Here is a 27,856-nt window from a genome sequence, read left to right as displayed (position 1 = left end):
CATTAACTTACTGACTCCAAGAAACTTCTCTAGGAGGAGAGAGGGCTTTTCCTAAGGTTTTAATTCATCGTGAACAGAAAAGCTTTGAGTAGCCCCGACGCTGTCGCTGCAGTGCGCGGGACCCGGCGCGCCCCTCACGGCCCGCGCGCCCCTCACGGCCCAAGCCCAGCGCGCGCCCTCCGCGGGCACTGCCAGGGACGGGATAGGCGGGGCGGCGGAGCCTCCGCCAGGGGGCGCTCGGGAGCGCCGCCTCCCCTTCCGGCCGCCGCCGCGATGCCGATGAAGGGCCGTTTCCCGGTGCGCCGGACGCTGCAGTACCTCAGCCAGGGCGACGTCGTGTTCAAGAGCTCGGTGAAGGTGATGACCGTGAACTACAACACGGCTGGAGAACTGAGCGAAGGCGCAAGGTGAGTGCGGGGCGCGGCGGGAGTGCGGGCTGCCCCTGCAGACACCAGGGCTTGCACGGGCCGCGCCCTCCACAGCGACAAGGGGCCAGCCGTTGTGCGCTTTTCTCTTTCCTTCCAGAAAGTTCGTGTTTTTCAACATCCCCCAGATCCAGTACAAGAACCCCTGGGTGCAGATCATGCTGTTCAGGAACATGACTCCCTCGCCCTTTCTCCGGTTCTACCTGGGTAGGTGGCGCCAGCCGCGGGGACCGCAGCAGCCGCAGAGTAGCGGCCGGGCGGCGCCGGCAGCGTGGTGACCGCCGCGCCTGTGCCCTGCTCGCTCGGCCCTGCCTCGGCTGCTGCGGGGAAAGAAGCTGCCTGAGCAGGAAAGAGCTTGGGCTGTTAGCAGCTCCCCGTGACTCACCCTCGTGGAGATTTTGCTTTTCCACTTAAAATATTACATTACACATTAACCAGGAGGGAAGTAGACCCTTCATTCCTGTGAGTGTAAAGCCTCTCTAAATGGCATGCAGGAGGAACTGGTATCATTTGATACACTATTATGAATTTTTCTTGACAGACAGTGGAGAACAAGTTTTGGTAGACGTGGAAGATAAAACCAACAAAGAGATAACAGAGCACATTAAAAAAATCCTGGGGAAAAGCAAGTAAGTAGCACGCAGTAAGCTAATACATCATCTAGCATACATATTACAAACTTTTGTGGAATACAGAAGGAAACACTACTTTTCCTGGATAAAACTGACACGAGCAAGGTAAAGTCCACAAGGCAGGATCTGTAACTCCATCTTTCTAATAACCTGGGTCCAGGGAAGGGAGAGGAAATATTGCAAGTCAGACTTCTCATAGTAACAAACAGATCTCTTTTCTAGAGAAATGCTTGAAAAAGAAGAAAGAGAAAGGAAAAAACTATCACATCCAGCAACCTTCGGGCCCAAGAAGTATCATCTGCGAGAATGCATGTGTGAGATTGAAGGCCAAGTTCCCTGTCCTGCTTTTGTACCATTGCCCAAAGAGATGAGGGGAAAATACAAAGCTGCCATGAAAAATGAGGCATGAACCTGACATTTCAAGATCTCAAGTCATGAAGCTATTTTGCCTCAGGACTGGACAATGAGGGTGCTTCAGTGAGAGACAAGAGGCAGCAGTTCCTGGGAACAGGAACAAGCAAGTTCATTCAATACAAAGAACTCTGCCTCATAAGCCTTCTTACAACTACAACTAGAATTATTAAGTGAAAAATAAATAAAAGTTAAAACTGGCACAAAAAAAAAAAGCTGGGGTTCTATGAATTACTGCAGGTCACCACTGGAAAACAAAATTAATATAGTCTTATTTCTTATTCATGCCTGCAGGTAGTCAATTATGGCATGGCAAAACTAAGATCATGTTTTCTTTGGGATAGAGTAGCTAGACTAAAAAGTTAAATCTTAAAAGTAGCACAGAATTCCATAATTTATAGAAAGTGGTGCAAAAGTCCATATTGTACCAACTAAAGACAGGCAAATGATAATATAACTCCAGTCTCAATTGAATTTTCCTAATTTATGTAGTTATGAATCAGAAACAGTTCAGAGTCTCATTTCCAGGAAGATACAACTTTTGTAGTTGATACTGCAGCTCTGAGAAGCACTGATCAAGTTGGGAATATCAGCAGGAAAGGAGAATGGGAAAATTGGTGTATAAAAGGCAAGTTTTACAATTACCAAAAAAACCTTTTTTGAATCATTACAGTTTCTGCCTCTCCAAACAATTACACCATCCCTGTAATATGTATAAATATGATAGATTGTAGTCTACTGTACAGACCTTTGCATCAGGCTTATATGTACAAGTCACTGTAGAACTGTATTGCAGCATTTCTGAATTCACAGTTGAATACAAAATTTCACACTGTTGCAAGCATCCTGTACAAATTGTCAAGGACAAACACAACACAAAATAAACATGTTGTTTTATTTCATCTCTTTTTACAAAGTTTTCATATGGAGTAGTGCATGCAGTTGTAACAAAAGTCGATGGTAATTAGTTATTGAGCTTTATGCTTAAGACATCTTCATTCCCTTGTGCCTTGCAAGCCTCACAGCAGTCCCTATACCAGCAAAGGTCTTCACATTAGAGACGATTTTCTTATTAGGTGTCTAGTCTATCACAGTTAACACTGACAAAGATCATGAGGTATCCTAGTCTGTTACCTGCTTGTAAAAATAATGTATTACATATACAATAAGAATACTTCAGTTATTAGTGTATTAGCCAGAAAATATGAACAAGGCAGGATAGCTGCAACCAGGATAAAGCCACTTTTTAATGAGAAAGCTGAAGCCACTGATTTTTCATGTTGATACCTAAAAAAGCATTAGGTTATAGTGCAGGATGCAATCCTCCTGACTAGCAACCAAGTCTGTCCTAAATAAGTGCCTTATACTATCTCTTAGATAATTCCAGGGATTCTGTTTAGCTACCAACAATTTTTGCTGCCTTCAGGAGTCTGGTGCTAAGCGCCTATCTTCTGTCAAGACCTTTAAGAATCCTGTGTTCTTCTACTTGGTGCAAAATAAAACTTGAGGACTAAATCAGCTCTAAGAAAACATCAGTATAAGAACTTCATGGTCTTAAGCCAACCTCTGCTACACACCTTTCAAACCCAGAATTAGGCTACACCAGACAGACCATCAGGTATCCTTGACTGGCTGGTCTGAGTTACTTTAACCCCTTGCTAGTTGTATTAAGTGAGGATATAGGTGGTTTGGTCTTTTTAAACAACAGTTCCACAAGTCTCTACCTCCACTTACTCACAGCTAGGAACCAGAGTTCCTGCTCTTTAAGTAACAGAGTTAGAAAATCTTAAGCAGTGTTGGGGTTACAGCTATGCCAGGATCAGAGACATAATTAAAAGATATGTCCCATTCCACAGAACTTCACGCTTCTGAGTAAGCCCACTATTGTTAGTGCTATACAGTGTGAGCTGCCTGATTTTCCTCTTATTTCAATTCTAAATAAACCCTTTAAGATTAACTCACCACCACCACTCCTGCAAACAGTGATTCCTGCTGATGGGTCTGTGCCTCTCAAAGATAAAAATCAAAGCAGTTAGATTCCATCTTTCTCAAAAAACCCTGCATTTGCCCAGCTGTTGGCCCTCCTGCATCACAGGTACTGGCTGTCACCAGGCCATCCCTCAGGCCACAAGATCACAAGAGGTCTTCAATCTGAAGTTCCTTATTTAAAATAGGTATGCCTGATTCTCATAAAAACTGAGTGGAATCTAACATGAGAGAGAATTGCCATTTGGCAGTATTGCAGCCAGACTTTGTCTCCCAGCTTTCACAAAATTCCAGTGGCATCTCAGCTTTCCATTATAAAGAAAATTTTTTGTTGCTTGGGTGCTACAAAATATTCCACTCTCACAAATGTAACAAACATGATCATTATGTCACCCAGAGGATTTAAAGGAATGTGTAGATTCCATAATGTAATTAGCAATTAGAGGTTCACCCTTTATATTACAGATAGAAGTGTTGCTGGCCTGATGCTCCTTTCCCTGGAAATAAACAAATGCTTGTTCCCTCATGAGCAGGTCTGAAGCCAGCATGATGCTACGACACCATCGTTTTCACTCAGAGCAAATGGGAAACCAGAAGTGATGAAAAGAAGCATCCAAATTTTACTTGGGAATCTTTATACAGATACTAAAAAGTTACTCGTACTAAGATCAGTTAGAAAGTTTTTCTCAGTCTTAAGATCCCTTTTATGTATTTAATTAGCACTGCATAAACTTGATCTGTGAGTCTGTACATTCAGCACCCAGAGCATCACAGCAGCTCTATAACAACACATTGCCAGAACACCATTAGCAGTTCAACTATCCTGGGTCAGAAGATGAAGAAGTTTTAGAAAAGTTTTAATCTCTTTCTAGTCAAAGCCACATGTGAAAGGCCAACACTACAGCAGAAAGCAGGAAAGAGGGCAAACCAATATTCCAACCACTTCCACATCATAGTTCCCTATTGCCACTTAATCCCTGGACCAAAATAAGCATTCAGTAAGACCAGTTAGCATTAAAAAGTGCTGTAAAAAGTTATCTTAAAATTTCTTACTCTAAGCTTTTGAGACCAGCAGCATTCCTCAGTAATTCTTTCTTCAAGACTGTGTAGTAGTGGCTATGTCTAAATGAAAGTGCTTTAAAGTCAGGATTCTCCCAATTCCCTCTTGTGATCTGTACTCCTGTCTGTAAGTATCTGCTTTACTTTCCCATATTTAACAGCAGACTGAATTATTACACAACCCTATTGCTGCTTCAACAGTTAGATTTCTCCTTCTGCTTTGCTAAGGTGTGTTTCAGTTCCTTTAAGTTCTCTGTCAGTACCTCCACCTCATCCAGTCGTCCACTATGTTTGGCATCAAATATATAAGCTTTAATATTATCTATCTGTTGGAGAAGCAGTTCTTCCTCTATAGCCTCCTCTCCAGAGATCTCACTGCCATCCTCCACTTCAAAGGGATTGATAGAGGATCCCTCTTCAAATGGATTCCCTGAATTCCAACTGCCCCCAGGCTTTTCAAATGGATTTTCATCCTCTTCAAAAGGGTTTAAAGTACTGCCAAGTGCTCCATTACTTTGTTCATCCTCCTCCTCACTTTCAAATGGATTATATTCTTTTTTATCACTTTGCTGAGCTGTGTTAGAGAAAGAAACCACTGGAGAGCTGTCTTTGGCGAATGGATTAGCAGGATCTTCTTCTGCTCGAGGGGTATCTGCTTCATCCTCAAAGGGGTTTAGACAGGCTGGCTGATCACGGTCCTTGTCACACTGTGGGACATTCTGGGGTTTGAGTGTGAAGGTGGAGTGCTCTTTTGCTGGCAGCTGCTCAACAACAGGAGTTTCAAAACTCGTGTCCCCTTTGATCCAAGTAACATCCAAATGCTGTTTGACTTCTCTAAAGTCTAAGGAGCGTGTCCTTGAATGCTGAGACATGAATTTATGGTGCTCTCTTTCCCACTCTTTTTCACGAAGGACCTGAAGTTCCTCTCTCTGTATCTCCTCCTCTTCTGCCTGTTTTTTAGAAAGCTCAATAGCTTTAAGAGTTTGTTGTTGATCGTATTCATCCTGAAGCTGCATCAGGTTCTCTTGCAACGTATGGACCTCATCTATCCTATTAGCTGCCTTTGCTTGCTTAATAAAGGATGTGATATTGTCAATCTGCTGAAGAAGTGGGTCTGCTCTCTCGCTCTCTCTTGAAATGCTAGATGTGGGTAACCAGCCTTCAGATTTTTTGACTGTTTCTTTTTTTATGTGAGTTTCATCACCATTAACTGCAGATGCAGATATGGAGATAAACTCCTTCTGCTTTTCCTCTTGTCTTCCCTGTGCTTCAAGAGCAACCTAAACCGAAAAACATGTAGTAATAAAACACTGCAAGCTTGAAAATTTTCATTCTAAGTATCCATAGGTACAAGTTAGCTGATCTTAAGACATTGTTGGCTGATGCTTAAAGGGATCAGCTGCCATTTTGGTTACTTTGCAGAAGATTCTTACTTTCATACCACTCCTTACGTGTTTCCCCTGAGTTTGTGATGATACTGATGAAAAACCCATGACATCTGCCTCTACAAACCTGAGGGAAACTAGGAGCAACAATTCTCTTTATAGAAGAAAAAAAAAATGCCTAATGCAGCTGTGCAAAGAGTGGTCTAGATTGATCTGGACATATATCACATAGAACATCAGTGTTTAAGGTCACTGATATCACTGGCTTTTGGAGTGGGATTATTCTAATTTCTCAACTTATACTTCAAGATGAAGTTGGCTTTAGTTTATAATTAAAGATATCCTCCCTCCTAAAGGAAAAAAAAACCTCTCTCCCTGCAGAGGCATCCTTATTCTAGTATGTTCTTTCCCACCAACAAAAGAATTTTCCAAATTCTACTTATGTGAGTGAATTCCTGAACACAATTTTGAAGTCATTATAAACTAACACACTAACTTCAGGGTTTGCTCTGCACGCACTGCAGCAGAAACAGCCCATGCACCCAACCCCCTGCTGCTTCCTAGAAGTGTCCACCTTTGTGCCCACCTACTTCTGTTCTGGGCAGAACAAAGCAGCAGCTAGGCAAATCCCTGATAAAGGGGATGGGACAATATGGATGAAAAAGGAACAAACTGAAATCCAGTGTTGAAGGCAGCTACTCATATCCCCACACAGCTTCCAGGCTTGTATCTAAGAGAAAGCCTGATACAAGACGTAACAGATCCCAACCTGTCTTACCATATTCAGTCTTCTCTTCTTCAGTTCTTCATACTGATCCTTAGTGGGCAGGGACATTAGGCCAAGCAGTTTTTCCTGGCAAAAATTGAAATATTTACAGTATTGCTCGCAGGTATTCAGCCCATTTTTCAAGTCGTTGAGAGATACTACTAGCAGAAACCCCACAAACACATCAAAGATGCTTCTATACTGCAGTCCCTGCTGCAGGTCTCCACACATCTCTGCTGCCACACCTGCACTGCTGTGTGGGCTCATACCTCAGCAAGAGGAAGAGCCAAGGCTCACACACCTCTTGGGTTCCCCAGGCGCAATGCTGCTCTGAGTGAAAGATCTGTGTTCAAGATAGCTTATTTAAGGCTATCATAAATCATTAGGGGAGCTACAGAAAATGCAGAAAACGTATAGAACTAAGGCCCCTATCAAAATAGTTTCAAACCACAGGGATGCCTGGCAAAGAAGAGAACACAATCCAAAGTGTACATTCATCTCACAGCATATGCTCTATTCACCTGAACAAAAAGTGTAGCTGAATATCTTATCATTCGCTGAAGTTGTAGTATTTTAGGATGAGGTTGAGGATCTTCATGCAAGCCTAGACTCAAAATCTTCTTACTAAATCAAAGAAAACATACAGCCTCATCAGTTCAAAAACAAAATCAGGAAAAATGCCACAAAAGCGGAGAGACAATATTGGATCAAAAACTTCTGATGTTTTTTTAGATTAACAGTTTTGGATATTACAATTTGCAACACTTTCCACTCTCAGCCTTAGAAAAACAAAGAAACCCCAAACAAACAATTCCTTTCCCCTCAATGGTGCTGCTACTTGTTTCCTCTATGCTTATTCTTCCTGCAGAGAAATGCATGAATTTTAAGGCTTGAGAAGAAAGTAGAAATTGGTAGTATACAGGAACAGCATCTACCTTTTCAAATGCTCTTTACAACTGAGCAGGCATATTGATCATCCATATAATCAGTTAAGTCATAACAGAGATACATACATGCTGGGGGAAAAAGGGAGAGAGACAATCTTTTACCTTAATGCATCTATAAATTCATACATTTTTTGAATCTCCACCCTCAAGTCATTAGCATGATCAAGGTTGTAGGCTGACTCCCCAGCACTAAAGAATAAACAGAACTTTACTGTAAGTCATGCATCCAGTTAACAACATGTACAACACTACTAGTTATCCAAGATGACCAAGATTCAACAATGGTAAGAACTACTAACACTAAAGGGCTGAATGATTTTATTTCAAGCTCATGTTTAAAAAACCTTTTTTTTGTGACAAAAGTGGAAAATTATAATAATTCTGTGAACGTGAACACTTCATAGAAGACAACCGTATTTATTATTAAACACAATTATTTAATCATATCTATAAAATTATTATTACTTATATATTATTACTTACTACTCTAGGAGAAACTGTATTCTAACACAAAAATGCCACTCTACAAGTAATATCTAAAATATATATATGCTTAGCAAAATATATCTATTTTGTGGGGATTTCTTTCGAGACAACTTGGTGGGAAAAATCTCTAAGTAACTAACTACACCATTAAAGCACAATAGTTACCTCCCTTAGCATTTGTTGGAAAGCAAAAGACTATGCTGGACAGGTGTAGTATTTAAAATGCCTGACAATGACTGACCATATGGGGATACAATTATTACAGGCACTTTACTAGAGCCTCCACTTTATTGAAAAAACAAACTAGGACTTAGTGGGGAAAACTCTTCACGAGTTTTTAGCTTCCCTGTCCTTTTGTATCACAAAAATAAATTATAAGCATCACTTTCTCAAAAGCAACTTTGCTATCCACAGGATTCTGATTTCCAGGACACACTACTAGTCAGAAATCTTTAATTTCACCCATAACAAGCCTGTTGTTTTCTGACATTTACTTCTATTATCCAAGACATCTGTATTTTTACTTTTCTCCAGCTGCCAAGCCCCATAACCCAATCTTTCATGAACTCATGACAAAAAGCAGTAACATCTTAGCAGGTTTTTCACCTTCTGTACTTCCTATTGTGAGGAGTGTTTTTACAACCATTCTCGTTACTAATTTTTCTACAACCATTAGATCTAAAGGACAAGTATAGCAGTATTTATTAACTTTAACTTTTCAAAAGGAAATGCTTCCTATCAAAGCCCAATGCATATATTTCTCTCACCATACGAGCCAAAAGTATAACCTGGCAACCTCTTGCAGACAGAGCTGGAGAGACTTAAGCTACCCCAGTCAGAGAATACTACTGCAAGAAATTACGCACAAAACTGAAACACCAGATTGTTGCTTATCCACTGCAGCACCGGGTACCCAGCTACACTCAGAACAACTGCCAGGTGAAGGTGCTTCACACAGAACAGAAGCGTTCTAATGATCTGCTACTGCTAGCACTCCTTGGAAGCCAGAGCATCCCAGCTGAGGACAGCAACAGCTTACTGCAGCTGTTTTGAAGAGGCTCATTTACACAATAATTGTAGCCCTGTACTTCTGTTTTTTTCAAAGATGATGTGTCAAAGTATGACAGCAGTGCCTCACTGGGAAGCGGCTTTAAAAAATTAACAAATCAAACAACATACTCCTCTGTATGTTACCATTAATAATTAATTCAGTACTACTTTGAAGAGCATCCAGAAGACAACGGATAATGAAGCACTGATTTTTCTTTAAATTTACACACTCCTGCAGCCTTAGTACACCACTTCTTTACTACTTCTCACACTTGGAGGAAAAATACATGTATTCATAATATAGCCAGCAATGGGACTTACTTTAGTGATTCGGCCATCCTTATGTATTCTGGTGCCTTCTGGTCCACCTTCTCCATGCAGAGTCGGAGTTTCTTGTTATAATATTAAAACAAAACATATAAAAAAGAACTGACACTGAAACACTAATGCAAGAACATGTTGATGTCAATCTTTTCATGCTGCTTGTGCAGATTTGAAGTTAACCAGGTTGAAAGGCACTTTAACTGTTCAGGATGACAAGACTCTCCAGTTAGCTCCAGAACACATATGGCATTGTCAGGAACAGCGAAAGACTCACTGTACCCCTGCAAGGTGGACTTTGAATCTTGAAGCTGTTTGAATGGCTGACCTGGACAACTTCTAGCCTTACCTCTCTTCACCAACAAGAGCACCAACAAAAACTCTCATTAATACCATTAATACTAACCGGGGGAGCTTGTGGACTCTACTGAAAAGGTATCTGGTGATCATCAGTACCTGCTGCGAAGCATTTGAATGTAATGTTGATAGAGGTGGTTCAAAAAATGCATTTCCCATCAGTGTAAGGACTGATGGCAACAGTGGTGACGTCAAGTTCCAGCGCAGCCCAGCTATCAAATGCACAGCATACCATTCATGGGTTTAAACAAGTTCACAATTTTAAGAGAGAGGCATGTCTGAACTACTGGTTCCAGATGATGAGAATGAAGATGTATTTTAAAAATATGTAGGAAGCTAATGTGGGCTATAAATACTATACTGAAACTGATTCCAACATTTCAGATATGTCTTTGCTACATGGCATGAACACCCAACAGTCTCTTCTAACACAAGTCAGTATTATGTCATAGAATTTAGACATAAGGTAACAAGCCAAAAGTCAAGTAGTGACCATATATGCAGACATATATGCTGTAGCACAGAGCTTGACTTACCTCATAGAGTTTCACAATCTCTGGTGTGTATTCTTTCTCATCAATCTGTTGCTCTCTTTTCAACAGGGTGTCTTTACAGTGCTGACAACAACGTATTCGTTCATCATCCTTCTCATCCAGAACAGAGCTCACGCTGCTTATGCTGCTAATGCTGCCACGGCGGGAGCCGTGGACACTGCTGGGTGAGGAGTTTGGGCTTGTATGAGAACCCAAGGCCTCTCTGCTGGCACTAGTGAGTTTGCCTGAAAGTTATAAACATGTAATTTCACAGTAACTGGAGAAGCCAACAGATTTTACCAACACAAACAAACTGCCCTTTAACAGAAACTGTACATTCAGGTGGTACTAAAAAACTAGATTGAAACAGTCTCCTGAAAGACATGCAAGGATTGCATGACAACCACGACTGCAAGTCAGAATTTGGGTCTTCACTGCAAATCTTGCTGTATGTAAAACTAGCTAGAGAGAAGACTGCTGAGCATCACCTACATTGCTTATGTCTGCAAGCATTCTCATGTTTGAGCCTTCATAGACACAAAACAATGTGTAGAACAGGTATGATAATAGCATCCAGGCATTGTGCTTGCACATTCTGAAAATCACAGTTAATGTCATTTATCTCCACAGAACATACAGTCTCCTCTCCAGTGCAAGATGAGAAAGATAAAAGTTTCCAGTGGTTCTTAAAGACCTACACATAAATTTCCCTAAGTTGTTGTCCCAAGGTCTAACATTTGGACAACACAGACAAAACTGGAAAAATCCACAATATTTTTAAATTTCAGGAACCTTGGCAGTTCCTAAAGCTAATAGCTCCATAGTTATAGTACTCAGTAGAATAAATAATACCTATATTTACCAGGAGTTTCTACTTTTTAACTTCTTAGTATTTATTTATTTACTAGTATGACTATTCTAGTAATTTTTTCAGTGTCATGCAACGCTTCAAAATCTGAAGAAGAACAGAGAAAAAGAATGGAGAAATAATTCCTTGTATTCTGCTTCACAGGCAAGAGTCTGCATGAAACTGAATGGAAGTTTTCTGCAGAGCCGGACTATTAGCAGCGTATTTTTATTCTAATGGCAAAAAACCAGGATGCACCCAAAGTGAGCTAAGAAAACAAAGAATTAACTCTTAAGTACTTACTTGCCAAAGGAAGACTGACAAATTCCATGCACTTCTTGCACATAATAGACCCACAAAGGCGGCAGTGGTGACGTCGGTTTCGGATACTGAACTTACTGCCACAGTCTGGGCAAAACGGAACATCCTGATCACTGACCCAAGGCACAACAGACTTCTCTATAGCTGTGAGCAGGAATAAACACCACATTAGTGTTCAATTGATTCCTCAGCTGGTTAAACTATAGGGGCAAATAGTCTCAGGTAAGCTCACACTAACCTCTTATTTTAGCTGACTCAGTGTTTGCTCTGTCAAATGATGTAAGCTGGTTGAAGATAAATATATTCAAGAAGATTATACTTTTGCAAGGAAAAAACCCAACACAACTCAGCCCAACAAGAAAAAGAAACCTGTTTTTTTTAAGAGAGAGGGGTTTCAGCTGGTTTTACACCAGACTTATGCAACTTTCAAATTCCATATTCATACCAGTGCTAAACAATGACTTATCAAACCTGTACAAATCAGGACATTTTGGACATAATCCTTATTGCAGCCAACATAACTGCATCTGAGCCAAAATGCAGGTGTACCATTGGCAGATTTTGAAGAATGAAAAGCTGGAAGAATCATGATAAAAATATTGAGGAGCAATTTAGTGAAGTAAAACATGGAGAAAATAAAACAGGAGAACAAATGGCTCTTGAAGCATGTGGAAGTAGCATCTTCAGCTTGAAAATGGTGCATAGAACCAGAAATAATACCCATGACACAGGGTCAAATCATGCGCAGTTCTCAAGGTAATGCAAAAAGAGAATCATAGTTTAGGATCTTTTGTAAAATGTATTCCTAGATAAGTGGACACACTTCATACTGAAATATCTTTTTTTTTAATCTAGGAAACATTTAGAAGTTGGAATATTAAGAAGCACCAAATTTACCTTTTCTAACCTGATTATTAACTTATTGACTTCAACTACATAGTGATCAATCCTGGCTGCTCGGTGTTTCTTGAATTCAGAAAGATGGCTTCTCATAGCACCTGCAGGGATAACAGAGAGTTGTCCTGGTCACCCAAGTACTCTGTATGGATTTAAATGCCACTTGAAAGACAGATGTCTCTTCTTTTCACCCTTGTCATGTTCAAATTCAATTTTAAAGACACATTGGAACCCTACATTTTCACAGTGTTGTTGTAGATAAAACATGCTAGTTAAAGCCTAATATTCAGGCTAGCAATAAACAGTGGTTTACTTCTACTACTGAGAACAAGCAGCACTATGTTAAAAGGAAAATCTGCAATAATGTTTTTTCTCCATCTTCATTACATTTACAGTTACATTAGGTAAGCTGTTACCTACTAGTAGCGTTCTCAAAACCAGCTCCCTTTAGTTTCCTGGCTACATGTTGAGCAAAGGGAAGAGGCAAACCTAAGGATTACTGGAGGTCTATGCAGCCGCAATTTTGTTTCAGATTTCTGACCATCTCTACACCTTTAGGGGCCTAAATCAAATCCTTGATGACAGTTTAGATTTGCAGAAAACCGGTCACCAAGTATTGAAAAGAACTATACAGCATCTCTAAGACATCTACAATTCATAGTCGATAATATTGGTTCAAGATTACTCCTTTTCCAAGTAAGGTGGATGAGGTATTAAAAATCAAACTTACAGACAAAAAACCAAAGACCCCAAACTAACCAACCAACCAACCAAAAAAAAAATCTATCTTCCAGCTGGCAGAACTCAAAATCAGATGTTGCTTTTTGCTGCAACCTATGTAAATGTAAGAATCTCACTTCCTCATGCTAATGAAGTAACCAAAAATCTCCAAAGATGCATTCATAGTAGTGAAAGAGTCCCTCTGGGTAACTAATTTAAGCCACTGCTTTGGAGACACAATCCCTTTCACTGATCCATCAAATAACATGCCAAAATCTCTATGGTTCATCTTCTCAACGCTCATGAGAAAGCAGTTCTCACTTCTCTAATGTTCATAAACCTTCTCCCTAAACTTATTCTTAGCTAATATTTACACTATGATTGCCGCTCAGATAGTTACAAAGTCAAAAGTAAAGAAATATACAGAACTCAGACCCTGCAGACCCAAAGGACTCAATCCTAGTCTGGCAGCACCATAGTGGAAACTTTCCCATGATCCACAAAAGATAGTGCTGCTTCCTTCTCCAAAAACAACCATAGTATTTCAGTTATAGTACAGGCAACTGCCAGTAGCAGTATTTATAATTACAGGCTCACTCAATATCCTTGAAATTCTACAAATATAGATTTATATTCAGAGGAGTGGAGTTTGTTTGTTGTTTGGTTTTATAACTTGGTCTCTTTAAAGTAAGCCCCCTTTTAATAAGAGGTGATTGCCACTGCAAATCCAAGGAAAAAAAGTTTAAATAGATGGATAATCTTTTTGTCAAACATGCAAACTAACAGCTACTTTAAGTGTAGCCCAAAAGCTAGAGATTTTATATACTTATAATTTAGCTTTTAATTAGTGGATTTTCTGCTTTGTAAAGTCACAAGATGAAGCTAGTTGCACAGAGGTAAACACAGACTAAGCAGATCCCAGCAGGACAGCAACAATGACATGACTAACAGCTCCCTGAAGGGGAGTTTGGGTACTGATTCTATACATGTCTTTTCTTCTCCCCATTAACCATGTTTTCCCCACACTCCACCCAAAGCCAATAGGCTGCCCAGTCAGTGTGCAAACCATAACCCCTGCTAGCAAATCCAGTGCAGCACAGACACAATTCCAAGCCACTTCAGCAATACTGTAGCACTTTCCCGACTGAGTCCAAAACTTATGCCCCCTGTGTATTGCTTTCTAGCTCTCCTACCTACTTCCTGGGGCTCCCACATGTATGGATCTACTCCACCATAGCTGAATGACTCATATCGTTCCTGAGATCCAGAATCAGTTCTGTCATCATCTTCTTGTTTCAGCAATTTCTTCTTTGCTCTTTTGGCTTTCTGGACTAAATCTGAAAAAAATAAACCCAAGTTATCTAACATATCAGGCAGTCACCAAATATTTGTATGTGAAGCCAGTATAGAGAATATTCCTCGTCTTTTAGCAGAAATATTTTTCCTGGATAAATTTATCCTCAAAATATTCTTAGAACAAAACTGCAGTTCAGAGCACCACAGATGACACAAAATGCTCTCTGTTGTCTGTCATAAAGCAGCATGAGGTCCTAAGGACAAGAGGGAAGACCACTGTCAAACTTCACTGTAAAACAGTAACATATCTTAAACTATGGTACCTGTCTCTCACTGCACAGGGCATCATACAGCTTTATCTTAATTCTCATCATTCCCTATTATTTTCTTCAGATTCAACGTTCAACACATTCCTTGTGTTATTGCACAAGCTACCAATTTCAGTGTGCTTGTACACATAAAGACTTTTTCAAATACTAAACAGGCCAGTGTTAGGGTTAGGGTCTCACCAAGAAAATTAGTTAATACTTCAAAAGTCTACCTCAAGAGGAAAAAAAAAATCAACACTGCCAGACCACTACTTTGAGCATACTAAAACCAGAGTTTGCAGGAACCACAGAGAATTATCATTAGATTTTAAACATTCTTCTCTCAATATAAAAAGACACTGTCAATATAAAATGGCATTGGGTATACACAAGGGAGTAAAAAATTTTCCAAACACTACTGAAAGGTGGAAATCCATAACAGATATGGAGCACTCCCAGCATCTCCTGCTAGCTCCACCACCCACATGCTTTTCCATGTAACAACAGCTCTTAACTTCACACTTTAACAGCAACCACAGTTTTATCTACTGTCAAAACAAGAAATTATTGAACTGGAACCTGGCAAGTACCAGAGATTCTCCATATTCTCCACAGTCTTCAAGTAATTCTTGGGTATTCACTGGGTTAGTATAATTTTGAGGTTTCAGATAAAAACAAACAAAAAAACCCAAAAAGGCCATTAGTAAAAATTGTGCATAAAATCAAGCATTTGAAGAGCAATGTCCTTTAGCCCCTGCTTTAGAATCAATTTATGGAAAGTATCGGGAGAAGGTGAATACTATGCTTGGCCCAAGGAGATTTACGGAAGAATGGAACTGCATACCTCGCCTGTAAGTCCCTTCAATTAATATTTTATTATTGTCAGACATTTGGGAGCACTCGAAATACGAGCAGGGATTTCCCACGGCCAAGCCGAACACGTTTACCGCGGCCACCCTTACTTCGGAGCTGCGCCCTGACGTCCCGGTCTTCGCCCGAGTGCTGCTCCTCGTAATGCGCCTGGAGCTGCCGGAACGCCTGGAGATCCTTCAGGCACAGCGGGCACAGGAAGCCCTCGCGCACTTCGGTCGGGTCCCCGAAGGCCGCCGGGCAGCCCGACGCCATCGCGGCCGCGCGTGCTGCCCTCAGCGGCTGCCGGGATGCGGGGGCCGCATCGTCATCAGGCACCGCCTGAAACGAACCAGGCCAAGGCCGTGCGACCGGCGGCGCAAGACGGGGGCGGAAGGGCCCGGGCTGGGCGCGAGCCCCTCCAGGGCTCCCCCTCCCGGTCCCTCCCGGTCCCTCCCGGTCCTTTCCGGTCCCTTCCGCGGCCCCGTGCAGGCCCCGCCCAGGGCAGGAGAGAGGCCGCGCAGGGAGATGGGCGGGGCTTGAGCCGCACCGCCCGCCGGGGGAGAGGCCGCTGACGGCTGCTCCGCCCGCCTGAGGGTCCGTGGCCCAGCGACAGCCCAGAGGCGGCCCGGGAAAAGCTCGGGGCAGAGGCTGCCTCACCTCAGCGCCCGGGCGGCCAGTGACTGTCTCCAAAGCAGGGCGGCCGCGGCCCGTCCCGGCTGCCGGGAGCTGCAGAGCGCGGCTGAGGGCGGGGCGAGCGCTGAGCCATCGATGAGAGGAAAGGGCGGGGACAAGGAGCGCTCGTCCGACACGGCGGGGAGGCTGCCGAGCGCCGAGCTATTGATGTTGGTCGGGAGCGGACGCGGAGGGCCGGCAAGCGGGATCGCTGTCTCTTCTGAGGCCAGGACCGCTCACTGTATCCAGCCGCCTTGCAGTAGGCCCCGGTAACGGGCCGGCAGAGCTGCGGTGACAGAGTCCTCACCAGGACGGGACGGCGCTGTCACGTAGGGGACACGCGTCCCGCCGCCGCCCCTTCCCGCCCCGGTGCCCTGGGACCGTTCCCACAGCGCTGCGGGGGCTGTGCTGAGTGTCCTAACCGCTGGGCACGCCGGAGAGGACCACCGCTGCTAATACCAACACGCTCCACATTCCCTTTCCCAGCCTACCGAATCTTCCTAAAGGAAGTATCCCAAAACTGCAAACCAGAACAGCCGGTGGCGTATTCAGCCACAGACGAAGCCCAGGAATTCCACTGCTTGCGTCCTGACAAAGATCTGTGGAAATCAACGGCAGGGCATTTCCAGTGTCCCCCTTTCTGATGCCGGCTTTTGTTTAGTCTCAGCTGGCAGCAGTCCCTTCTCTCACACACTCCCAGTCCAGTCGACTAGAAACAATAGGAGTGTGTGACCACACTTTGGCTTCATGTGTTGGGATTACAAGCTCTTGGAAGCAGAGATTTTTTTACGTGGCAATGTTATTTACACTTGAGTCCTATCCATTAAAGGTGGACTTTGACTCATCATGCCCTGCTCTTCTACCCTCTATATTAAGCCCTTTAAAAGCTTTTCAGCCCGGATCGTGATGGAAAGGGGAGGAAGAGAACCAGCCTGAGGCTGTGTCTTCGAGGATTCACCGGCTGTAGTGTCTGGATTTGCTGGAGCCGGGCAGTTTCCTGGTGATGAGCCCTATCTGCGCCACCAAGTGGCACCAGCTGCCTTTGTTGTTGCTCCTTTTGTCCTCAAGAACACTACAGCGATACACGTGTCTCTAGAAGAACGGCAATATCCATATCGCAGAACTTTTAGGGAGGTTTCTGTGAGTGTTTCAGTTTTCTGGTTCCTGTTTCATGTGCTGGATTTGTCACGAATGTGTAGGGAACGGGCAGAAAAAGGGGTGGATGAAGGATGGGAGCCGTGGCGGTCACTAGATGGCACCCCAAGCCCGTCCGGGAGCAGCCGGGGGCGGGCCCGTGGCGGCCTCGGCCGTGCCTTGCACACGCGTTCGCTGTAAAGCTTTTCTCCTGCCCGTGGGCTGTGAGCCCTGTGGACCCGGGCAGTCCATCCTGTCTTGCCGTTCCCAGGTAGTAAGAATCAGGTGTGTAAGGAAAAGCGAGGCTCTACAGAACAGCAAGCTGTTTCTTCAACCCTATCTCTCCTCAGCTTCACTAACTGCTCTATTAAAAAAAAAAAAAGTGTTAAAGGCTAATTAAAGTGGTAAATAGAACAATTGAAGTCTGGTAGCCTCCTGTTGGGATACAAACCATGCAGTGAGGACTGCCTGTAGTGAGTTGTGAGGAGGATGATGCCATGCTGGGCTCTACACAAGAAATCAAACATTTCACTGTATCTTCAGTTAATTGTGCTCCTTTGCATGTTCTACATTTCACCACAGATATGAGAACACATCTCACCAAATGAATCTTCTTCAAGTACTGATAAAACACTGTGTAGTGTCAATCACTCTTGAAAAGAGACATTTCATTCAGCGTTTTTAAAGAAAAATGCCACTTGTTTGCCTGTTTCTGAATATAAGTGGACTTTATCCCTTCCTGAGAAACTTGTTCCCCATAAAGTGACTGCACCTCTCAATATGATTTGGGTCTTTATGAGGGTATTAGACTTACTGGGAATATCTCAGAGACAATTAGAGAACTGATACTACAAAGTTAGGCGAGATACAGTGATGTATGGAATGGTATCAGTTTCCCCAAAGGGAAATTTGAGTTTCCATATCCCTTAACAGATGTTGAGCATGATCTAGTTTTGTGCTGGTATAAACAAAAAGACTTTGGCTGATGTTATTTGGTCAATCTCATCACACTTCCCCATACAGAGAGTGTTCACAAAGTGAAAACATCCAGATCAGTCTATAGCAATTCAGTTTACAGTGCTTCAAAAATAATTTGTCTTCATCCAGCTAGTTGCAATAGGAAGAGGTATTTGGTGACAACTTTAACCTTACTGCAATTCTACAGGTTCTCTTGGGGGCTTCATTTGTATCAGTAATGGCTCACAGGGAATGAATGCAAACAAACAGTAGCACAGAAGGACTCGCTCCAGCAGCTAAGTCGGACTTGTACTGCCTCATCCTGCTGCTGGGATATAAAAGCTCAGAGTAAGAAAGTAAGTGGTAAAATATGTTTGTATGTTGTGATAACTCTTAACTGTGAATTTTAGGACCTGGTCTGTTGCTAAATTGGTAATTGCTACTGATGTCCAAGAGGAGAAATTTCAGTGGGCTGAATTTCAGAATACAGTTGAGAAGGGGGATGCAGTTGGCCCCGTAGCCGTGGCACAGCTCAATCAGAAATATGTTGCAGTTGTGGCCATCTGTGTTCTTCGACTTCTTGTAATACCTTCAGTACTATTTGGAATGTTTAATAACAGAATCTGACCTCTGCACAGGCGAGGTAAATGCTAATGATGCCTGTCTACTTCTCAGGGTATTCAAGTGGAATGTTTTTCACAAACATAGCGAAAAAAAGGTTTAAAATACCTGAAGTTTAACAGCATTGAGTTCAATATAGACTCTCTAAACAGAGTGTAAGCAGAGTGAAAAATCAGACTGTTCTTCAGAATGTTCTTTGTATTCCCTAAATATTCCCTAAACAAAATGGTCACTTAATTTAATTTAATGCTGTTTTCTAAATTTACCTAAATTCAATTTTATAATTTAATGATAGATTTTTTAAAAATTAATTTTAAATTTCCTAACATTGAAATGGGTAGCACAAAACTCATCTTACAACGTTAATGATCTTTTATTTTAATTTATCAGAGATATCAGAGATGTTTTGTTTGTTTGTTTAGCTGGATCTGACCTAAAATTTCCTGTATTTTTTCATTTCGTTCAGAGAACTAAAATATTTTCATGTTGCTGTTCATTTTACCAAAGCTCATATATTCAGTATACTCAAGTTGCTTATACTAAACATTTTGATACATAACAAATCTGTTTAATTGGTCTGTGTAGACAGGATAGAAGCAACACTTCCATGCCAAATCCATGATTTTTACTGTGTTTGCAGTCTCATCAATCCAAACTGACAGCCTCATGGTTTGTAAGAGTGGCAGTTGACTACTTGTTGAGCCCCTTTTATCTGATTTGTTGATTAACTGCTTCGATACCTGCAAGCCAGTCATCATCTCAAGTTTGTTTGGTCCCTTAACACTGCTGAATAATCTGTCTTATTGGTCCTGAGTGCCATGGAGTGGCATCACTTACATAAAGTAGGTGAATTATAAAGAAGAGAGATGGGAAGATTCAGAATTTCTTTGCATTTACATTTAATTTAATGGTTTAACTGTAAGAGATGGATGCATCCATCCACAATGCATGGATTCCATTCAGGGCTCATTTCAAATGTCAAGTACACCACATTTGGATGCTGTCTCTTCTAGCCTCTCATCTTCTCTTTTGTCTACAGGCTTGTGCAGCAACTGATGCCCTTCTTGAAGACAGCATGTCTAAAAGCAATAAGTAGAATACCCCCACCAGTTGGTATTTCATAGGGAAAGATTTATGATTTTTTGTAAGGTTGTTGTTGCTCTCTTTTTCAACACCACTTGCTTGTTCAAAGTGGTGTTTCAACATCATTTGCTCTTTGTCTTGACTGTTTTGACTCAGAGAACCTTTCATAAATTCTTACTATCTTTTTCATTTGTCTAGACTTTCCTCCTCTTCTTCTTCTTTTTTCACAAAGCTTCTTCAGACACCCCACACAGTACCAGCTTCAAAATCAAGAGGGAATTCATGGTGAAAACATATGCTTCTCTGTGAAAATTACTTTAAATCAGCAATAATATTTCAGGCAGACTCTTCAGATCAGTTCCCCTAGTTTTCTGAGTCATAATCTAACATTTTTCCCTATACCAATCAGTCTATGCTTCATCATATTAATTACATCCATTATAGAGAGAAGATGGCAATGAAGTAACTACGGCATGTTGGATTCTCGTTTACCCGCATTCCATTTTGTAGGAGTATTTGTGCAATCTATGAAGTCCAGATTCCCCCTCTTTCCAATGCGTATGAACAGGAAGAAAGTGAGGAAATGTTAGCTGTAAGTGAGGAAGGTGTTCCTTCAGTCAACCCTTCTGTGGCCTACTGCTGTCTTGTCTGGATCACTGGCTGTCAGTTCAAACCACAGTGTCTGAGATAAGTTCAAGAGCTGGTTTCACCCTTTGGCTGGGGTCATTCCATTGTATTGGTATCTGAATGCCCCATGTATATCAGAAACAGGTATCCTGCTCTAGCTTACCAATACAATTTATGATCTAGTAACACGCCTTCAGCCAGTGCTCCTTCCATCTTGGGGAAGCAGACAAGGTGAATTGGCTGGTACCTGACAAATGTTTTTTTTGTTTCCTTCTTAGTACTTATAAGCTGTATTGGTTTCATCAAGGAAACAAAGCACAAATGTCTTCACATAGGTCTAAAAGTAGTCTTAAGGCAGGTACATTAGCTCATTTTTCTCAAGGAGTTTCCCATCTGGTTTTATTGAAGGTCTCTGTGTCCAGCCTTTCCCCATTACCCTGCAGGGGTGTTCACGCTGTTCTTATCAGAAGGGGAAGAGAGGCTTCTGCACTCCAATGTTGATAGTCCACATACCCATTTCCGAGAATCAAAAGAATTTCCCTGTCTTCATTTTTTGTGTCATGCCTCTGTAAAATCTAGACCTCACACAGTGTCATCCCTCTTGCATTCTCCACTTGACTTTTTTCAATCATATTTTTTATTTATAACGATGTCCTGACCTGACTGATGCTTTAAAGTTGCAGCTGACCCTTTAATGTTAACTGAGTGAGTTACCAGGGAAGCAGTGACTCTACTTCAGCTGTAGTGATGATCATGCTGTTTTCAAACTTTCTTCAACTAATGAACCATTATAAGTAGTAATAAAGTTGTTTGTTGGGGCCACATGTCCCTCGGAAACACTCAGCCCATGCTAATTACAGTGGGTCAGCAAAGTGGTCAAGGCTCATAAGTGTGTGGGAGGGGGCATTGAACAGTAATGCTGAGAGGTGTTGAAAATAGTTGCAGGGAATGTTCATTATACAGCTGGTTCTCATGAACTTTCTCCACCCATTAAAACAAAACTCATTTTGAAGACACTTGTAAAATCTGTGCTTTACAAATCAAGCTCCCTTATGTCTCAGTAACTGGTAATAATACCCAGATATATGAAACTGCAGTGGAATCAACAAAGAACTCATCTGTGCAAGGTGGGTTTAGTCTCAATTAGAGCTAGAAATGAGATTTTGCGTGACTGTGCTGCCACATTACAGCCATTGCACAGCTTTGCTCTGTGGAATTAATTCAGATTCTGCAGATTTTGCTACTGACTTCCATGACCTTTGGACCAAGTCTGCTGCTGGTTTGTTCTCATTCCTGCAGAGCCCCAGCCTGTCTGACAGACAGAGCACTTCCTCAGGGAACAGTGCAACTGTAAGGCCTGTTCTGCAGTTGTCGCAGTGCGAGTGACAGAGCAAAGCTAGTTACTTGTGGATGTTTGCATGGCTATTAAATTCTCCTAAGTTCTAATAAAAAGTGGCAGTGAGGGGAAGGTGTACAATAAAAATAAGATGATGAGAGAGAGATGTGCAATTAACTAATTCTTATGTCATAACTAAACAGTATATTTGTATCTAAGTTGTTCATATTGCTAAGAAATTGCACTATATTTGCTATTCAAATAAGCATGGCATAATAGGATAAAAGCTGTCTATTTTCTGCTTGGTTTCTTAGCCAAACTCCAGAATCAAAAAGCTTTTAAGGTGTAGATAAATCTGACAAATACTTAACTTTGAACATGTGCTTGTGTGTGCTTCATATTCACAAAAGCGTGAAATCCCCTGTGGTAGTCAATACTCTGAGAATGATGTCTGTAGGAGAAGGAGTGTACTTGCCTGTTAGTATGGCTGCAACACTGCAGAAAACAGGAAAAATTAATAAATAGAGATGAAATTTTCACGCAGATACTGGAAGAAAATGTCCTTTTGATTAAAACAAGAATCTGGACATTTTGAAATACTGGAGTGAGTTAAAAAAAAAGAACTTTTGAAATATGTAATCCTAGCTGTAACCCATGTTTACTCAATTGGTATTTTTTATTTTCTGTTTTTCACTTATTTTTAAAATTTCATAGCAAGTAGTGTTCCCCAAGGTTTAGGAAGCATTCATTCACTGCCAAAACGGTATATGAAATGGTATTCTACAGAGAAATCGGTTTTTCCCTGATAAAATGCTAATGAAGCATTTTAAAAAGCATCATATACAGAAAGTGTGCTGAAGGAAGTTGAAGTATATGGAATGTCCCCACCTATCTTCTCTAAGGATTTCAGCACTTGTTTATTAGAAACCCCCTGTCAATAGAAGATGTCTTTCCATTGTCACATACTGAACATCATATTACCTCCAAAGTTAGAAATTGTTTGAAAGACCACATGAAGTGTTGATCAACCTGTGAGCATCTAACTTCAGTGAAACTTGTGAGATGATGAATTATTTTTCTTCAGGGTAGCTAAACTGATTTCTGCAAAGCTGACTTCTGTAACTGAGGAGGAGTTCCAAGTCAGCTAATGTGTCTCTATGATCTTGAGGATGAATGTTGATGGAAAATATACTCATTTGTTTGTAAAAATAACATTTTAGCAAAATATTGATGTGCTATAACCTCTTTGAATGTACAAGAAGTGATATGAGTAACACAGTGTGCTCAGTAACTGCATATCAATTGCAAAAAGCAGTAAATATTGTTTAGACCCACAAACAGGAAATCAGCTTCTTGTCAAGTTCCCTGAGAAGTGTGTGACACAATTGATGTGAGTTTAGCCTAGATGCATAATTATGTGTGTCATACAGGTGAAAGGTCTTAAAAGGGAGCCTATCATCCTTCCACTTCAGTAATGAAATAGTTTAAGTAATAGTTAAGTATGTGCTGACCACCGGCATGCAAGGAGATTGTACATAGAAAAATACCCTTTGTTGTTATTTTATTTAGCTTGAGTTGGTTGTATGTTTTTCACATTATTGCAGTGTGTTTGCACAACCAATAAGGACACCAGAGTTGACTATTCTTGTTTATTGAATAACTCATATCAAATAAACACTTTTGGAAGTCTGACCACAGAAAGTAAAAGCATTCCTTTGAGAGAAGAAAAATCAGAAATCCTCACTGAAAGAGATAGATCTCTTCTTGCTTTATTATTAAATGCCCGAGGAGAAGGCATGATTTCAAGTGGCATGACTGAAGTGTGGACACACCAGGGTGGGAGTTCTTGTGTGGGCTGTACACAGTCGGGGGGGTCACAATGTGTGCTTGAGATGTTCAGGGATGCATTAACCATTTGCACTCTGTAGCCTCTTAGGTGAAGAGGGTTTTCCTGTGCCAGTTCCAAGACAAACTATGAAATCACTAATTTATTTTGTTCCATTTGAAACTGTTCCTGTCTCTCTATAGCGTTTACTGTCTGGACAGATTGTAGTGTACAAGGACTCAGGTGTCCAGAATGTTATTATTTAGAACTGAAAACCTGCTCTATTTAATTTTGAAACAATTGCCATATGTTCTTTTTTCTTCCTCACTATTTACTGATTGCACTGATGTGAGAGGAAACCATATAATTATTCTACTTCAGTAGCGTCAGAACAGAAATTTAAGAGCCTGTTTTATTCATTTAGGAACACACAGCTGGATCATTTTGGGGTCTGGGCTCCTAAGAAAATAAGCACTCTTCCTAAAGTTGGGAAATTGAAGATTCTCAGTACTTGCCTGTTCCATTCAGATGGGTCCTTTAGTTCCTTTGCTTTAAGTGTGTGACAAAGCCATTAACTTGGATGGGAGCATTAACACACTGAAAGGTAGGTGCAGAGGTCAGCAGCAGGAAGCCAAAAAAAAGTGAACGGGATGTTTTGGTGATTTGGTGATTTTGGCAGTTTACTTCACCAAATGCAAGTGCTACACAATTATTTTCTCATTCCTCTGTTTCGCTTTCCCATGCTGATCTCTTTCCTGGGTGCTGACGCTTTTCTTCTACCCTGTCTCTGCTAACATCTTCTACTAAATCAAGCAACAAGTTGCCTTTGTGACAAGTGAGTGACTCCTGAAAGTTGCAGGGACCTGTGTCATCTGAGCTGTCAGAATTCCAGTACCTTTTTCCAGGATGCTGGCGTTTCTCACCATATTCGTCTACCTCATAATTCCAGCCTCTTTTGCTAGGACGCTGGTGCCTGTACATCGGATATCTTCTGCCTGGATGTTCTCCTTTGGATAACTCATTCATGTAGGTTAGCTGTGCCCTAGGGCTGTAAGCAAACTGATCCAACAGTGACTTTCTGCTGGGAGGCTGTTGCCTTTTCAGCTCCAGATAGACATCAAGGTCATCTTCCATCTCCCTTTTTCCTGGATGCTGCCTCTTCTGAATGTCTCCATAAGATGTCTCTTCCTCAACATCTCTTTTTCCAGGATGCTGTCTCTTCTCCAGGTTACCTAGGTACTTTTCCCCAGGGTGTTGTCTTTTGGAAAGCCCTTGTAGCAGAGGGGCAATTGATTCTGTCCAAGGAAAAGAATATGGTTAATAAAACCCCATAATCCTCCCTAAGGAAGTTGTAATAGGAATTTGTGGAGCAGGATCATAATCTGTTGCTTTTTGAAAGCCAACTCAGTATTTCCAGCTACCAGTCATAACACTATTAGTATATCTTACTCATTCTTAGGCTCTTTTTAATATTTCAGTGCTTGGATCAACACAACCAATTCTCAGCATTGATGTGAAGAGGGAGAATGGCTTTTCCTGTGGGCACTTGGGGCCAGCTCGTCTTCCACTATGGAAAGACCCAGTGCTCCTATTTACTGGAAGGCACCTCTGTGCTGTTTCTTGCAATCCCTGAGTCTGATCTTCCACTGCTGTGACAACTGGTAGCAGAGCATCTACAAGGTGGGAGATGTAGACACTGGAGCAGCCTCTAGCATTCCCAGCCGGGGAAAAAGCCTGCCTCTGTTAAGGGATAGGAACCAGTGAATCAGGGCAGTAGGTGAATGGCAGCACCCCCACCTCGAATTTACATTAGGTACAGGGTCCACAGCTGCAGAATGCCCTTCATGGGACCTCTTAGAGCTTCCCTAGGGAAGTACCTGCTGGACAAGCAGGTTTTCTGTGACAAGCTTCTAACCTTTTCATTATGCAGCAGCTGCTTAGTGATAGTACAGCCTTTCCTGAGCAAAGAGATCTTAGAAAAGAAAGCATCTGTGAAGAACTGTCTGTCAGTGTATTGTGGCAGCCCTCTTATCCTTCCCTTTCCCTTAGTTCCAGTGCTAAGCAAGAAGATTAAGACCTGGAAATCATACCTTGGATCTAATATTCTCAGTCAAGTGCTATGCTATTACCAAATGGGTGTCCCCAGTGATATATATACCTTTATTAATCTCTTCCTTTTCAGCTTTCTTGAGGACTGACTGAAGAATGAGGCTTTCAGATCTCTGAAGGATGTCTTCCAGGGGACTTTCTCCCATGTTCTCACTCTTGTCTGGAAGGAGATGTTCCCCATTGAAGCAAACACCACACGAGGTCAAGAAGAGGAGTAGCAGGGGCAGCTGGATGGATGGCATTGTGGGACAGGGGTTCCTGCAACTTCCATTGGACAGAGAACAACAGGGGAGGAGGATGGAGCAAGCAAACCTAGCAATAACAGCAATATTTCCAGACACTGAAAAACAAATATGGCACTGCTGCAGGGATTGAAGTCTCTTAGGGTCTTTCCTCATTTCTGTTACTAACCTCTCAGTTTGTTTTTTATCCTTCAAAGCGTCTAAATTCTTCATAATTAAAACCAGGTGGTTGTTCATTTTTCTGGCAGAATAAATATGATATGAACTTCCTGAGGCATGGGTGATTCTGAAAAACAGTGATTTTACTCTGCCTTCTGTCAAGAGGCAAACATAATTTCCTCCTTGAACTCTGTATGCACAAGGTGTAGACACCTATACCTGCCATCTCCATCAGGCAATTCCCTTTGCTAAGAGTTATTTTTAAAATGATACTGAGATTAGCAGCACTTCCATTCCACCCTTAGTTAAAGGCAAACCTAAATAATCCACTAGTTTTTTGCTATCTTTTTCTATACATTTAAAGTAGCCATGTGCTGGGTATTTGTCAGGCTAAGAAGACAGCTATGCTCTGTGTGGCAGGGAGATTTCTTGCATGGAAACAAATGAGGGAAGTACCTTAAATTTTTTTCAGAAACATAATAATAATTGTATCCTCTATTACCTCTTGCCCAGATACCAAGTGTTTTCCTATTTCTTCTAGCTAGCACTGAATTCCTAACATGCTTAGGGATTTATTTTACAGTAAGCAGAGTTCCTTCAGTAGAATGGAATACATCTTCAATACTACTGTAGCAATCATTTATCTTATATCTTCAGAACGTAAAAGAAATGCACAATTTTATGAAGTCCTACAAATTTCCCAAATAGAAAATCAGTTCATTACCTTTTTTATTGGCAGGATTGAATTTATCAGTTCTGATCAAATCCTTGAGTAACAGCCCTAAGAACATCACATAGGCAATTTGACTCAGAGCAATCTTTAGACGGAACAGTAAAATCTGCTAAAAAGGAAATTATTTGATAAATTACCTGATTTGTAGTTTCAGATTTTTGCTTGATGCATCTGCCAAGTCCTTTAAAGCTCAGGTTTGTGCACCTGAGCTTCAGTTGCCCTTTTGCTGCTGCAGGCACACGGAGTGTCCAACAGAAGCGTTGCTGTCTGCTCTCTGCAGGGCTCACGTCTCTGTACTTATAGTCTACTGCCTCTGGACCCTTTATGCAAACAGCTCTGAGGTAATTTAGGGGATATGATGTGGGGGTTTTTTGCCTTTTTTTTTTTTTTTTTTTTTTTTTTTTTTTACTGCTCTCAGAGTGCTGCATTTTGAATGCATTTAAGATTCACACATTAATCTGCTGGCCTCCATAAATCCATGCTTGGCTCCCCGAAACCATTATTTTCCCATTCTCTAAAGAGATTATGTTGAACTTTATGTAACTCAGCATAAAGAAAAGGAGGTTTTCTTTGCTTAACAAAACTAAGCTTGTTTGTCCTTTATTAAGCAAGTGTTTTGGAATAAAAGCAGAGAGGTAGGTAATTAATTAGGCTAGGGAAGAAAGACAATGGCAAAAATGTAATGGATTAGATTTAAATAAGTGTATACCCTGGGTTCTTATTCTGAATGACACTATACAGTTTCTGGCTCACAGTTCC

The 27,856-nt window shown here is 41.5% G+C and overlaps 3 protein-coding genes and 2 long non-coding RNA genes across 8 annotated transcripts in view; 3 read left to right on the top strand and 2 right to left on the bottom strand.

Moving 5' to 3' along the window:
- Window positions 1-220: 220 nt before the first annotated feature.
- Window positions 221-2,370, top strand: MRPS25 (mitochondrial ribosomal protein S25). The gene is made up of 4 exons (XM_054639937.2): window positions 221-407; window positions 526-632; window positions 967-1,054; window positions 1,280-2,370. The coding sequence occupies exons 1-4, from the start codon at window positions 274-276 to the stop codon at window positions 1,464-1,466; spliced, it is 516 nt and encodes a 171-aa protein (XP_054495912.1). The 5' UTR covers window positions 221-273; the 3' UTR covers window positions 1,467-2,370.
- RBSN (rabenosyn, RAB effector) lies at window positions 2,345-16,365 on the bottom strand. Its single transcript, XM_077184708.1, is given in 13 exon segments — window positions 2,345-5,793; window positions 6,677-6,751; window positions 7,186-7,288; window positions 7,714-7,800; window positions 9,469-9,539; window positions 10,362-10,603; window positions 11,509-11,670; window positions 11,765-11,810; window positions 12,424-12,524; window positions 14,337-14,480; window positions 15,710-15,938; window positions 16,257-16,334; window positions 16,336-16,365. Coding segments are annotated over 13 exon segments (2,454 nt in total). The 3' UTR covers window positions 2,345-4,707.
- Window positions 11,625-12,741, top strand: LOC143695021 (uncharacterized). The gene is made up of 2 exons (XR_013183892.1): window positions 11,625-11,748; window positions 12,382-12,741. It is a non-coding gene; the product is annotated as an uncharacterized LOC143695021 (long non-coding RNA).
- On the top strand, window positions 16,112-26,478 carry LOC143695020 (uncharacterized). Its single transcript, XR_013183891.1, has 2 exons — window positions 16,112-18,718; window positions 26,037-26,478. It is a non-coding gene; the product is annotated as an uncharacterized LOC143695020 (long non-coding RNA).
- The window catches only part of TRH (thyrotropin releasing hormone), a 21,770-nt gene continuing 17,578 nt past the window's right edge, over window positions 23,665-27,856 (bottom strand). The window contains exons 1-4 of one of the 4 annotated variants that reach the window (XM_054639933.2): window positions 27,235-27,367; window positions 27,089-27,145; window positions 26,013-26,227; window positions 23,665-25,149 (exon numbers count right to left, since the gene is read on the bottom strand). In XM_054639933.2, the coding sequence (XP_054495908.1) occupies window positions 24,572-25,149; window positions 26,013-26,205 (771 nt within the window). In that variant the 5' untranslated portion in view covers window positions 26,206-26,227; window positions 27,089-27,145; window positions 27,235-27,367 and the 3' untranslated portion in view covers window positions 23,665-24,571. Of the gene's footprint in view, window positions 25,150-26,012; window positions 26,443-27,088; window positions 27,146-27,234; window positions 27,368-27,856 lie in introns of those variants that run through there. The other 3 variants (XM_054639935.2, XM_077184722.1, XM_054639932.2) reach the window with 3 other exon arrangements.

The sequence above is a fragment of the Agelaius phoeniceus genome, chromosome 11 (genome assembly GCF_051311805.1).
Source record: "Agelaius phoeniceus isolate bAgePho1 chromosome 11, bAgePho1.hap1, whole genome shotgun sequence".
NCBI lineage: Eukaryota > Metazoa > Chordata > Aves > Passeriformes > Icteridae > Agelaius > Agelaius phoeniceus.
This window is presented reverse-complemented; position numbering and strand designations above follow the sequence as displayed.